Source organism: Fringilla coelebs, assembly GCF_963513975.1.
Source record: "Fringilla coelebs genome assembly, chromosome: 6".
In the NCBI taxonomy this organism is placed as follows: domain Eukaryota; kingdom Metazoa; phylum Chordata; class Aves; order Passeriformes; family Fringillidae; genus Fringilla; species Fringilla coelebs.
Genome location: NC_140034.1, coordinates 44393490 through 44408566, shown reverse-complemented (window position 1 = coordinate 44408566; position 15077 = coordinate 44393490). Strand labels below are relative to the sequence as shown.

Sequence of the window (15077 nt, the reverse complement as noted above, 5' to 3'; positions counted from 1 at the left end):
ATCACCCTTTCCATGTCGAGTTCTGAGGCCTGAATTTTTACTTAACTTGCCCTAAACAGTTTTTATTTTGACTCCCGTAATGAAATATTTCAGAAGCATAGAAACTAGACATAAAACTTTGTTACATCAGGTATTTGGTTCTGCTGTAGTTGCTGTGTCTGAGTTGTTGTTCCTCTCTTCTGCCTAAGCCTTGCCTCAAAGTGATGCTGTCCTTACCAGACCGTGTCGGCTGATGCTGACTGGGAGGAGCATGGAGCCCCTCGCTGTGCCAGCACAGGTGTTTGTGGATATCTGCAGCTTTGGTTGTTAACTTAGGCTGATGGCTTCATTTCCACTGAGTTAGTTTTTGTTTGGATCAGCTCTTTGGTGTGGTTTGCAGCACACAGCTGTGGTACAAGGCCATGCTGTGCTTGCATGTGAGACCGGGTGATACAGAAGTGAGAGCAAGCAAGGAGGAGAGCAGCACTGCTTCACCCGGGAGTTGTGATGGCTTGAGGTAGTTCCAGGTGCTTAAATGATGTTAAAATATTGCTTGTTTAGATCCTTTCTGTCATTACACACTTGTGCCCTGAGCACTGTTTCTTTTCAGAGCTTCTGAGATGATATGTGGAGACTAAACCCTGATTTCCAAACTCAAATTCAGCACCCATAGTGAATGTAAATTTGGTTGTGTTGTACAATAGATTCAACTTCTGCGTCTCCAGAACTACATAAGCATGTCTAGGTGTGAAATATTTCTAGAAGAATGTTTTCATGAGCATTTGAGTTTCTGTTGTTCTTAGATATGTCCCCATCATGGCCATTTTCATTCAGTCTCAGCTGTTGAGGGAAACTGGAAATTGCCACCTCCTAGTGGTGTTTGCTGGTCTGGATGAAATGCAACAATTGACTTTTATTTAGGTTTCCAGTTTTGGAGTATTGCTAAACAATAAAATTTTCTTGTCAGTTTTCAAAATACCTAGCATAAACTTGGTAACAGAAGCAAGAAAAACCTCACATACTTCTCTTTTTGTACTGTAGCATGCATGGGTGGATGTGGGGAAACTTTATTAAGCAACTGCACATTTGCTGTCTGTCCCCTTTTTTGCATTAATAAAAGAAGCTGCCACTTCAGTGTCAGTCAACTGAAGATGCCATTTGTCCTTGAAATGTACTCCAAGTTGTTGTTTGGCACCCTTCCCACAAGCAGGAAAACTTTGCAGTGGGGAGAAAAAATAGAGGAGAGAAAAGAACAACAATCCTATTGCCTTAGAATTGTTTTGCATCATCTGTGGCCAAATGATAAATACTTGCTGTGGTTGTGACTTGTTTTCTTGTTGGACTGTCTGGAGTAAATCATTAATGGAATTTGTTTACAAAATACTCCAGTCTTCTGTTAGCCCCTGTCATTTACTGCATAGGGCATGTGTGAAAACTTGTCTAGTGCACTGACAGAGCTAGTGAGACATTTGGCTGAGCAAGTCTCTATAATATGATGAAATATTTGGACCTGAACCCACCAAATGTAATTTTTTTTTAGATTCTAGAGACAGATTGCTATGGCCTGTATTGCTTTAGAAGGCTGGGAGAAATTGTCATCTAAAATACAAGCAAGTGTGTATTTTCATGAAAGCTTGACGTCCTTATTTAAGGAAATCTCTTTTTGTTACAGCGACAGTAGCAGTTGGCAGCCCGCCGTGCTCCCCTGAAATCTCCACGCCAGTAGCAATGGAAATGATGCCATGAATGCTTTTCTCCCCAGGTGCTGAGGAAGTCTTGCTGCTCGCCAGAAGAACTGACTTGAGGAGGATTTCCCTGGACATGCCAGATTTCACTGACATTATTCTGCAGATAGACAACATCAGGCACGCGATTGCCATCGACTACGACCCCGTGGAAGGCTACATCTACTGGACTGATGATGATGTGCGGGCGATTCGCCGCGCCTATCTCGACGGCACCGGAGCCCAGACTCTGGTGACCACGGAGATCAACCATCCAGATGGGATTGCTGTGGACTGGGTGGCCAGGAACCTGTACTGGACCGACACTGGCACGGACCGCATCGAGGTGACCCGGCTGAACGGCACATCCAGGAAGATTCTTATCTCGGAAAACCTGGATGAACCTCGAGCCATAGTGCTCAATCCTGTAATGGGGTACGTTTGGTGTTTCCTGAGAGCCCTGTGGTAGGTCTTGGGATCCAGCTCCTGGTCTCCTGAAAGTGAAAATGTGCAGATTGCAGGATGATGCCTGCACCATTTGTCAGATATTCAGGAAATGACTGGTTTTCCCTTGATTCATCCCTTTAATAACTGTGTACTGAAAAGGTGACTTCTAAATATAGTGTTCCTCAGTGAACCTCTACCTTGGGTGTTTGGTTGAATTTTCTGTCCTCTGCATCTTCAGTGTTATCCTAACTATGAAGGAATTGGGCCACTGCATGTTTTCTGTAGTTTATTTACTGCTCAAACTTTTTATTGTCTTCACTGATTACTGTTTAAGCTGGCTTGTTTGCTGCTGCTGGGGAAGCAAAAAGCAAATTCTTTCAAAAGCCACAAAGGCCTTAACTCTTGTCTTGCCTGTTGCATGCATTAATTGTTCTTTTTTTTTTTTAATTTTATTCTATTTTTATTTATTTATTTACAGCTACATGTATTGGACAGACTGGGGTGAAAGTCCAAAGATAGAATGTGCTTATTTGGATGGCTCAGAAAGGCGAGTTCTGGTGAATACTTCTCTTGGGTGGCCTAATGGCTTGGCACTGGATCTTGAGAAAAACAAGCTTTACTGGGGAGATGCAAAAACAGATAAAATTGAGGTGAGTAACAGAGCCATACTTGGGTGCATTTGTAGAAAACAAGTGCAGTTCTCATGTGCAGCTTTGTCTTGGGTACATTTACCCATTTTTGGAGGAGTCTGTTGTTTCATTAATATTAAAATGATACTTAGCATAACAAGACATATTTGAGAAGAAAGGAAGTACATTCATGTGGTTCAGAAAATTTCTGCAAGAAATGGTATGTTTGTTATGCCTACATTGCTCCAAGTGTAATTTAATTGCTTGAAATCTCAGGTTTTACCTGAGGCTTTTGCAACAAATTGGGACACTCAGGTAAAATTTGTTTAAAAGATGTTTTGGCTTGTCTGTGGTGCTTGGAACTGCTATCTAAAATTGCTGGATGCAAAAGACAGTGCAGGGTTTGTGTACGGGAGCCAGTGGATAAGGAGGCCCTGGAAAGCCATATTTCAGGATGTTAGTGATTATGTGATGTGGACAGATTTGTGGGCAAGAGGTAAATTTTAATGTACCTACTGCTTTGAAAACAATATAGGCAGTCTGTGCCTGAATTTGAGGAGGGAAATTTCTGCCTTGGTCACAGCCTGTGAAATCAAGTGAGTTTTAATGTTGTTTGGGGTAGTAGCATATGCAACATTTTTTGATAAATAATTTAGATAAATAGACTTTGAGGAATGACTGCTTTCTAAAGATTTTGCCATCAGGAAGAGAGGAAACCAGACTGTCTGCTAGCTCCAGAAATTTAACTTCAGTATTTGGCAGTAACTAATACTGAGTTTGATGACTACCAGAGAGATCCTGTCTCCCCTTACCTTTCAGTTTGCAGGAGAGGGAACAATCCAGATGCCACCTTTTATAGCTGGGGCTGCCTTGTGTTTCATGGGGGTAAGCAATCTGTTCAATCTGTCTTACTTCACTGTCAGGCAGCCAATCCAGCAATCCTGTTTGGTTTGACATCAAAGTCTAGGAAAACCAGAGGAACCAATGTGAGGGCTTTTTATTCACTCTGGTTTTTTTCATGCTCCTCTACTGGCCCTAATACGCACGGAACCTCACCGTATGTCGTTTGAGGTGGGGCATTTCCAGTTTCACTTGCTGCTGCAGTCCTTCAGCAAAATCTCATTTTCCTGTGCTTGTGTTTTGTTGCCAAGAACATGCCATTTTAGGAGCAGCCACTGTGTCTCAGTGATTTGTTCTGTAGGTATGTATGTTGCATCCACAGCTTGTCAGAAACAAAAATCAGCTGACTTCAAGTCCAGGGTACATATTTATGTTTTATACTGTAATTGACCCAGCTGGGTATTGGCATTTCTCTTTTTTCCCAATAGACACCTAAAACTACCTTGAAGCATATTACTGGATAAATTTCATTTCTGTTAACACCTAAAATCAGCATAAATGGGATGGTAGATAGTGAGCTCTATTTTGTAGCTCATTAGGTCGCAAAAGAAAAAAAAAAAGCTGATGATGTTGTAGGTGGTTTACTCTCTTGCTATGCTTCAAGGAGAGAGTTCCTGCTCCATCTTAAACGAGGTTCAGATTTGTGCTGAGTGCTCCTGAAGAAGGAAGTCTTCAGCCAAGTATTCTGCCCCTACACAGTTCAGCAGGTTGCACTCTGCATTGTACTGCAGAAGGCAAAGAAGGTGCTGCCTTGTCCGTGCTGAAGATGGGATCCCAAATGGCTGTTAGATAGTAATTGAGAATTGCTTTCATCACATGGCATGCCTTCAGCTGCTTTCTACATAGAGCAAAACACGAGAGTGAATATAGCTTGTGCGTATTTGTGTGTATCTCTGCTTGGTATTCTGCTCTGGCTTCTGGTATTCTAGGTCTGCAGGGAGTCATCTTACTTTCCCTGGGAAGGCCTGTTTGAATTTAAAGTTCTTAAACAGTGAATGAACTTTGTACAGCTTGGAAATTTGATAGGCTGAAGGCATCTGTCCTGTTTTTCCTGGACCTCGGCTCTGAAATGCCCTGTGAATGTCCCTGGGTGGGTGGGTTGGTTCAGGGGTGGTTTTGTTCAGTTCTGGTAGCACACTGTGTCATTACTCTTGGGTGCACTCTCCCTCAGTTAGGAGATAATCTCTGCAGAGCTGTTGAGGGTACGCCAAGCATCACCCTGTACCAGGAGGCTGTGTTTTATTTGTGCATGGAGAACTTCACGGGGTGAAAACAGCAGTTACCCTTTCCTGTCAAAACCCTTCGCTAACCTTCCCGTCTGCGGCGTTCGACCGCGACACAAAGGGCCCAGTGTCTGCAAGCAGTTTGCATCCTGGAGAAACCACTTGGCAAGGCTCGTCAAAATTTTGTGTGACAGGAGCCTACGGGGCTTTCGCTGCAAATTTGGCACCCTGTGGTAACGCTGTTCCCGGTTTTTAAGTTTATTTTTTTAAATTACTTTGACCAAGAGTGTGGCAAATAGAAAATAGATAGCGAATTTTGAGTCGTGTCTGTCAAAATCATGTGTTTGTCCACGCAGCTTCAGCTACAAGTAAAGGGCATGGATTAATCCAACTGAACTTTGGATTTTACTGACAGAGAAAAGTTTCTTTCCAGGAACAAACAGCAGATTAATAAGGATTACAGGATTCCAGCAGAGAGAGAAGCAAAGGCCCACGTGTATAGTTTCCTAATTCTTCTTTTAAAAAGTTTATGGCAAGCCAGGATTTCCCATGTATTATTTCTTCAATATTTGCTTAAAGGGCCTAAGGTTTAGTTGCATAATGAGCAATTATGAAATTTTCAGCTGCCTGTCATTATGTGTATGCATTTTAGTTGAGCTTGTGCAATATTCTTGGAGTAAGCATTCAGCAGACTATTCCTTCTGGCAGCTTCCCCTCCTTGCCCTCTTCCCTTTCCCCTCTGTTGACGAAAGTTTTTTGTTTTGGTTTTTTTGGGGGGTTTTTTGTTTGTTTATTTTTGTTGTTGTTGTTGTTGTTGTTTGATTTTTTTTTTGTGGGAGATCCATAATCACATAAGTATCACATGCACAATAACACATCACATACAGTAAATCTGTGCAAGTCTATAGGGTGCTTTAAGTGTAAGTCAGCACTAGATCATCATCATGGAGCTCACTGGAATTTCTTTCCCAGGTGCAGTTGTGTGGGCTGCCCTTGAGTTTTCGGGAAACAAGCTTTATAATTAGTGTGTTGTTGATCACATTCTGCATAAATAAAGTAAAAGGCTATTTGGAACAATTTGCAACTTAAATATAGGAGTAGGATTTGTAGAAATCAGTTGTACTGTGGAGAAAAAATAATTAAACTAACTTAAAGTTGCTTTTGCTAAACAAGTCCAAGTATACTTCACATATTACACTTTATTTTCCAGTTATTTGACCTAAAAGATGCAGTATTAGTTTATACATGAAACATTTTCTCATAACTGATATATTTTTGTGTGTATGTTTCATTTTTCAGCGAAGGATTAAAAAAAACTATGCAATGTAATAAATGACTTGGAAGATATTCTGTACTGGTTTACTGAAACAGGCAAATCTTATAGGGAGAACAACTAATTTAAACTTACTGCCACATGCTAATTAGCTGTGTAAATCTCAAAGCATTGTTTTTCTATAAATACATTTCAGGAGACCTAGTTTATACTTATATTAATGTAAATAATTCCCACACTGCATATTTCTATTAATATGTGAGAACAGAAAGATTAAATGGTATAGAAATAAGGAATGCAAGATCCCCTTAATTGAAAGAACAGATCTACAATCTTAGATCAGTCTAAACAGGCAGGTGCATTAATAAAATTATTTTGATTTATAACAGTGAGGGAGCCTTAATTTCAGTGGGGTTTTTTGAAACTTTTCAGTGATAGTCGATTCAATTCCATTTAAAACTGTGGCAAAGAAGTGCTGTGAATTGAAGCTTGCACTGTGGTCCTTAGATGAATCAGATATGTAGAAGTAAAGTATCCCCTTTACTTTTTACTACATCCTATATTTTTTACTTCAGATAAATTGGTAGATTACATTCTTTCCAGCTGCAAGGGCTACAGGTCTGATCTGCACCACGTGATGCTGGCATTCAATGTGTTAATGTTGAATAGCACATGTCAGAACTGGGCTGGCAAACCTCGTGTTGGTCCCTGCAGTTCACAGAGCTCTGTTCAGCTCTGTATCCCTGCAGCTCCTTTGGGTGATGCCACCTCTGGTTTTCCTGTTTGCAGTGCACTGCTCTCCTGACTGGCATTAAGCTGTGCTGTTGGAGGAGTGACATGTGTGCATGTGTGTGGCTGTTGGCTATGTTTTTTTTGTTGGGGATTATCTGTGAGGTTTGTGAGCTTTACACACCTCTGTGTTTCTATTAATCTGAAGTAGCTGTCAGGTCTATATTGCTCTGCCTTTAGCTTGAGGATCCAGCAAGCATGAATGCTGTTGTAGGTGGATGGGGATTCTTTTGTTTTGCCTGAAGGGAGCTGCTTAGCAAACTTCTGTCTCATGAGACCTCTGTTTGTAGCAGTGTCCAAAGACCTGCTGTATAACCAGCTGTCTTTTAAGCTTCTGGAGGGGTATAATCTGTACTGGTGAGTTTGAGACCAGATTTAGGCCAGGAGCCACATAGCCATTGTAGAATGGCTAGGAGGAGTCATTTGGGGGAAGGACTACCTTAAAAGGTTGTTACAAGGTTCTTTTTTTACTGAAAGAATGATAAAGTACTGGAATTGTCTGCTTGGGGAGGTGATGCAGTCACCACTTGAATCCCTGAATGTGTGAAAGACTGGATGTGGCACTTGGTGCCCTGGTTTAGTTGAGGTGTTAGGGTATGGGTTGGACTCTATGAAGGTCTTTTCCAACCTAGTGATTCTGTGAATTCTGTTACAGTTTGATAAAACTGATGATAAATCAGTTGTTTGCTTTTCCCAGAGGGACTTTGCTGGCATGGAACACAGACTTTCAGGGAGGGAAGAGAGCTGTATCTTTGACTAAAACAAATTCTAATTCTACAAAATTATGTACAGCCTCACAGGGGTGTGCACCTGTAGGAAGACAAAGGAAACCTGGCAGCCAGGGGAAGAGGATCTTTATTCTCTCTTGTTTAAGAATCCCCACTCTCTCATCTGTCTGTTGGCTGTGTTCAGCTTGCAATGCCAGACTCATCCCCAGATTTGGGGTGAGGAGTAAGCACCTCAGTTCTGACTCCCAGGGATGTCTCAGCTTCCTTGGCAATGAAGAGTTTTCTGCTCATGCATATTTGGAATGATCTTGACTAATTTGCTGTCATAGAAATGATATTGCAGTTCGTCCAGCCTTGTGGACACCAGTCTGTAGTGTGGGACAGACTGCTGAGATGACACACAATGATCTGTCATGTTCAGCAGCTCAGACTGGTGAGTGATTTCAGATCTTAATGGCTTTTAGTGAATTGAAACTCTCCTAAGTCTGTTACATGTTTCTAAACCCTGAACTGTGCGTCACGATTTCCTGATGTGATACGACCTCTTTCTGGTACACAGAAATAAAGCTAGGCTCTATCTGCCAACAAACAAGGCACATACCCTGTTCAGGAGCACAGAGCCTTCTAGCTCCACTCTTGGAATTACCAGATCAGTTTGTCTGTGTTTTGCTGACTGCTTAATTGGCATTTCAGTATGTTATTTTATACCTCGCACCACACGAGCATTGTTTACTTCTAAGAGGACTTTTGCCAAGAAAGTCAGATCCAGTTTCACAGAATTAGATGTTTTAGGTCACATCTTTCTGCTCTAAGCTAAGTAGAAAGAATGTCTTCACAGAGCAGAAGACTCATTGACCAAAGGTAAGGAAATAAACTTATGAAGGTGAATTTCCTCCTGTCCCTTTTCAGTGTTAGCTGCCAGGTGAACTTGCATCTGAGCCCTAAGCAAGTGAAAGGTGTGACAGTGTTGAAGAAGAAAATGTTAATTATAAGGAACACACCTAAACTGAGGCTGGTTTCATCCTGTGTTCAGCAGTGCTCTTGGAGATACATAAAACTTTCCATTCTTCAGCAAAGTTTTCTTGAGAAAATTTTTTTTCTGCTGTTCTGGATGGGATAGGATGGGGAGGGATGGTGGAGTGCCTCTGCAGATGAATGATGGCCTAAACTCAATTAGTCTGTTCTTTATCACCTTTTGGCTGAAATGCAGCAGCCCAGTTGACAGGGGTGTGGGGGCTCCAGTCCTCAAGGTATGTACCATGTCTCCTTAGCAGCATGAGGTGCCATGAGCACATTCTTAATTCTTTAAGCTGACATTTCCCAGATAACTAACTACAAATCAAATTCAAGATGCCAGTTCTTTTCTTCACAGCCTAGGCCATACATATGGAAAAGGCAGCTACGTGTCTGAAGTGAAGACTGTTGTCTGGGCTACTGTTGAACATAAATGGGTTTTCCATAATAAAGGCAAATCTTTTCTGTAGTAAAGGGAATTTTTTCTTAGAGGTTGTGCTGAGATGCTGGATTAGCCTGCTCTCGTTTCCCCTTCCCCAATTTTCAGGAACTGAAAAACATCAAGGAGTTCTGTTTCTCTGTTCCAAGTGCAAGGTTCATATTAGTTGACCTTGCCTTCAGCATCATAAGTAACCAGAAATTCTCATCTGTAAAGAAGTAGAGCAAAACCAGCCTTGCAGCAAAACCCCATTGTGTAGAAGCAGTTGCAGCAGGGACTGTCCCACCTAGATGATACAGGAGATACTGTGGCTTGTGTTAGTCATGTCACTTAATGCACTAGTAGAAAAGTCTCAAATAATGTTTTGATTGAATGAGATCCCTCCATAGGATGGTTTTGATCAGACATTCTCTTAAACTTTTATATGCCCCTCTTGGTACTATATCAAATAGCTTCAAAGTGAAAAAACCATGCAGTTTAAATACTCCTTTGAGTCTTTCTACGCTCAAATTTCTACCAGTATGAACTTACATTGGTCTCTAACAATTTGTGATTTATTAGAGCTGCTGTGTTGCCATAAAACCCTCTAGAGCTTGTGTAATTATCCAGGAACTCTTTTGTTTTGTACTACTCTTTTAAAGGGACAACTTAAAAAAGAAGCAACTGACAGGCAGCTTCTAAATTTGGTCTTTGTGGAGTGCTCAGAAATTACTTCTGCATGTGCAGCTTTTGCCATATTTATCGAGAGGAAATCCTGAGGATGTATTAAACTACAAAGTTGAAGAATTATTTGAGTTTTACATGTTCGGGGCTCTCCTTTCTCCCTGGAGAATTATTTTAGGCTGTCTGATTTCAAATCACCCTTTTCCTCTTGCTAGGGAGAGAATTCTGCTTTACTTCCACTGTTGGGATCAGCTTCCTGTATTTAAAAGAGGGATTTTGTGTGTAGTGGTACAAAGGTTTCTGTACCTATGAAGAGTGGAAATTAGCCCCCCTTTAAGAGAACCTGATGTATATTCTAGCACAGAAAAAGTATGTTTTTCCAGTTGCTGAGAAAAAGTTGGCTTCTGTGGAAGTTGGAGTAACTTTGAGTTTGTCAGACTAGCAGGTAGGATAGCTGAGAGAGGTTTTAACTTGGTTATCCTCTTGAAGTTACTGGCTATATTGTTTGCCAATAGCTATGAGTGATTTCCTTTAAATACTGTTACCTTTTATGATTTCATTTTCCTACTTTCTTCTGTATTTTCCCAAGAAAAATGCTGAATTTGCCATAGAGCTTACCTCTAACCTAGAGGGAAGGTGGTTTTTGCTGCCCAGGAGTTGTGATCTCATGAATAATGTCTTATTACCAGTGTTGGAAGAGATTGTGTTTCTCTGGTGTTTTGAAGATACTTGTGCCAGTATGCACAGTTTGTCACCATAGTTTGGGAACTAACTTTTCACTAGGAAAAAAGTCCTTCCCCCTGCTCTTGTTTGAACCCTTTCTTGGTGTTTAGTGACCTTAGGTATGAGCTTCTTAAATGAAGAATACAGAAATATTTTTGCCACAAACACAAATTCCAGCCTCCTATTTCAGCTTTGTTGGGTCATTTTTTTAAGGCCATCTGCATTAGTGATGGTATTTCACAACAGCCCAGAACATCATATTGGAATGTTCCAGATGGATTGTCTTGAGCAACGCTGGGAGGGCAGGTGATGGTACCACAGGTGCCTGTCAGCACAAAGTTCTGCAGTTTTTGCTTGTGAAACACATGGAACGTGGCTGCTGTAAGGAGCAGGAAACTTGGCGTGCTGGGCTGGCCTGGTGAGGTTCCCATGCTGCTGGAGAGCTCCCACTGCAAATAAAGGTGTGGAACTTGCTTTTCATGCCACAGCCTCTTAGTGAAATCTTGAAAGCTGTCAGTACCATTTTTAGACTCATATCATCCAGGCCTAAGGAGAGAGAAATCTAACAGACACACATGACAGCCACCAGCAGCCTACCCTGCTTCTCCCAAGCTTGCCTGCAGTGGTGGGAAATTTTTCTGATAAATGTCGGTAGTGTGGATGAGACCAAAGGTTTTTTTGTGTCTATTTATCCTTTCTAAAAATTCTTCAGTGCGCTGATGGGATAGCAGTCACTCAAAGGAAGACTTCCTTTGCTTGGCTTGATTGACCAGAGTCATTCTGTGGGAAAGGATGCTAACTTATTCTAAACTGGAGGTGACCCTGGCCTTTTTGTGAGCAATAAAGACATAATAGAGGCCCGGTTAGGGTTCAGCGGAACCCCCACAGCCATCTGCACACTTCATTGGCAGAAGTGGCTTTCACTTGAACTTGCATTTGACAAGTGTTTTCTGTCTCTTTCTCATTCAGAAGGGTCCTTCAAAGCCAAGTAATTGAAATGCTTTCACCCCTCACTCCTTTTTCTCCTTCCCCCAGACTTGCTTAAATTGCAGGGCAACTGGCATTCAGTGTTAAATGAGTAAAAATGCATCCCCTTCCAAAGCTCCCACTTTCTTTCCCTTCCCATAGGGAAGTTTCTAAATAAAAACCCACCCTCTTTTCCACACTCTCCAGCACCAGCTTCATAAAGGAAAAGATGGGGGGAAAAAGTGTTTCTGTTGCAAGATGTGTACCGTTCATCTCCCTCCCTATTTTTTTTTTTCCCCTGTGGGTTTTTTTTTTTTTTTTTTTCCTCATCAGGCTGGACTTTTTGAAATGAAACACAAATCAGGTCTCTGGAATAAAAGGTTGTGAGTATGCCTTGTGGCATTTGGAATGAGGCTATTCACTGCCTGAATGACTATAAATAGAAAGCAAGGAGCTGCGTATTTCTCAGTTCAGACTCCCTGCAAAGAAGCGCCCTTCCCAGTTAAAGGGTGACTTTTTGAAAGAAGCCTTGTTCCTTGAGCTGAATTGAATTGCTCCAGGAATTCTTCTCCTTGCAGCTTGCATAAAAGGCGTTAATCTCTAATTTATTTCTCCTTTTAAAAGGCAGTGTACTCCATCATAAATGTATATTCTTAGCCATGTTGCCAGATATGCCTGTCATGTCTGTACAGAGTTGCATGTAAAAAAATTCTGAGTGCAGAACATTGTTCTGGGCAATTTTTGTGCCTGAAAGCCTTCTTTTTGGCTCTGGGCCAGCTGTCGGCTCCCTTTTTATCTGGTATTCATTCTTTAGTGAGAAGGCTAAATTAGCAGCACTCAGGTTTTTGTGGCTTTTTTTTTTTTTTTTAAGGGATCGAGGAACAGAATGGGAATTGTGATTGATTTTTATAATAAAAGATTTGGTTCTCCCCACGCACTTGTGATGTTGCCGATGGTAAGAGCTCCCCAATAGGTTACTGTTGCAGTTCTGCAGACAATTTGTTTGGCTGATTTGGCTGTTCAAAAATGCTGATAAATCTCCCGTGTTGTGCAGTTATGTAAATGTAGTGCAATCATTTTTCTTCTGCCTCCCCTTTTCAGAAAGACTGCAGTATTGAAGAAAGACATATAGTAGTTGGGAGGAAAATGTTTGACAGGTTTGTGAGTTGCCAGTGTTAAAGATCCTAGCACTCAAGCTGTTGGATTGGCTTTTTTTCTCTTTTTCAACCCCTTTTTTCTCCCCCCCCCCCTTTTTTTTTCTTTTACTCCTCTCCTTTTTTTCTTCCACTCTTTCCCCTTTTTTTTCTCCTAACACAGTGGTGTTTTGTGTGGTGTTATTTTGAAAGCTGCTTCTTATTTTCTCCTCAGACCTTTTGTTTCGCATTTTTTTCTACTTTCAAAAACTAGCAAGGGCAGACTTTTCCACAGTCTCCTTTTCTCTGTTCATAGTTTTTAAAGAATGGGTCTATAGATTCTTTGCATTGCTCTTTCCATTACTTATGGAAACCTAGTTGTGAGAGTGGTTTTTCTCTTCCTTTGTTTAACAGAGGAATTAAAAGGTTGACAAATACCTTGTTTTTTTAAAGCCCAGCCTGTGCATGGTTTTCAGTGGTTTTTGCATTAGTGCTGATGTAAAAATGAGAGCAACAGCAGACAGGAAATGAGGGGAGCAGTATGTCAGAGCTGTTCACGTTTCCAGTAGAAGAGAGGAAAAGCAGAAAAAGAAATGTGCTCTTCAGCAAGATCAGGAAAGCAGTTTTTAAGCAGTTGCCAAACAGACTAAGGAGATAAGAGATTCTACAATATTTAATTTCTTTGTAGTTTTCTAAATTGTAAATTTCATAGCTTCAAACTGATGGTCAATGTCAGTTGATTTTTTTCATAGCTGGACAAATGAATAACAAACTTTGCAGAGAAATACAGTCAAGTTGGTAGTTTCCTTATCTTGATTCCAACTGTTGGGACATCTTGATCCTTGTCATTTCATCATTGTTGTTTTACCTTTATAAATTCCCTCGAGCAGAGCTCTTAGTTTAGAAAGACAAGGTTATATTTTGTCAGTTATTCATCTAAGGTGCCTTTGAGTTCTTCACTTGACTTTAAAGTTACTTTCCAGATTAAAAAAAAAATACATTTTTTCCTAGATTAAATATTGCATTGGTTTATTTTTAATTATGTTGCCCACTAATTCATGGTTATATGAAATTTTGGATCGTGTGTTTTTAAATTTTATTGGTAAGATTATTTTATGTGTTTAAAAGTAAAACATCATGATTTGTAAAATGGGTGGCAAGGACAGAGTGCATTTTTTTCCCAGTTATGGATCTGGTTTTATTCCTTATTAAAATATCAAACTTTTTTGGAAAATTTAAGGCCAGATGAAACTTTCCAGGAAGGTTGTCATTAGAACCTAGGTAGTTGCCTCTAATGGAAAGCTGGCCTCCTTTTTGTCAAGTATTTTAATACTTCAGTGTTATTTTGAAAACCCCACTGCTGTCACCTGGCAGGTGAAGCACTGGAGAGGCCCTGCTCACAAAAGCTGTGTCCTTGGAGAGAAGTCAGGTGAGATCTGTCTCTAGGAAAGTAGAACTGGCTCTTCCCTGGGGTTCCCCCTTACCAGGCTGGTTCAGGCAGTGAGGTTGTGGCCCAGCTGCCCTGCTGTCACCTTCCATCCCTCTAGCCTGTCCATCTGTCAAAGGCACCAGCAGTTAACACAGCTCTGCATGGGCAAAGTCCCCACTCAAACCCCATGCCTCCTGAGAACATCTCAGAATGGATCTTTTGCTGTATCAGATAATCTGAACTGACAAACTCCATGCCTCAATTTCACCAATGGTTGTGATGAAAGATCTGGTTTGGTTTCAGGTCTCGCTTCCCTTAGCAGTTAGAAGGGTTTTACCAATTGTGCTCAAGCCATGTGGATGGTCAGTCCTCTAATTCACCTTCTGGACCTCTCTGCTCTCATTTGTGAGTGTTTCTTAACCCAGAAACCATGGCTGTTTGTCTCATCCAAATTCTCTGCTACCTGTGAACAATAAAAGTGATGTAATTGCCTTTTCCAGTGAGGTAAGATATAAATAAAAATGTTTCTTTTAATGGATGCCATATTATTAAATCAGTAAAAATGGTTTAAAGAGAAGCTGCAACCAGCAGCTGAATGTAGAGCCAGTACTCCTTGCATGTAGCAACACGAAGCAGGACCTGGACTGAAAGCGCAAAAATGTGTCTTTGATAAAATGCAAATGAAATATTTGTCATGAGCATTAAAAAGAGAATTGTTTGGGTTTGTTTGCACAGCTCTCACAAAAATAATGTCAACTTAAGCAAATTTTCAACACCCAGCTTGTCACTGCCTGGACAACTTGTGTAGAAAGCACTGCAGCTGGGAAATCTTGTGAATCTTGTACCTCTGAATTTATGCTTAGATTGGAAGTTACACTCGAAGGCTGTGCTGTGCTTTGGAAATTTCTTCTAGTCCAAACTAGAAAAAAAGTACCAGAAATGACATTGCCCTGCTGAATTCCTACTTAAAAATAGAAAGACCAGCCCAAGGTGTGACATTACCTTAGTGATTAATGCC

General features: G+C 40.9%; 1 protein-coding gene across 2 annotated transcripts in view; it reads left to right on the top strand.

Moving 5' to 3' along the window:
* LRP5 (LDL receptor related protein 5) overlaps positions 1-15077 on the top strand; it is a 127359-nt gene that overhangs the window by 64414 nt on the left and 47868 nt on the right. Inside the window, exons 6-7 of one of the 2 annotated variants that reach the window (XM_084207651.1) lie at positions 1742-2138; positions 2629-2800. The exons of the other annotated variant lie outside the window; for it this stretch is intronic. Of the exons in view, the coding sequence (XP_084063777.1) occupies positions 1742-2138; positions 2629-2800 (569 nt within the window). The remainder of the gene's footprint in view (positions 1-1741; positions 2139-2628; positions 2801-15077) is intronic. 2 annotated transcript variants of the gene reach the window in all.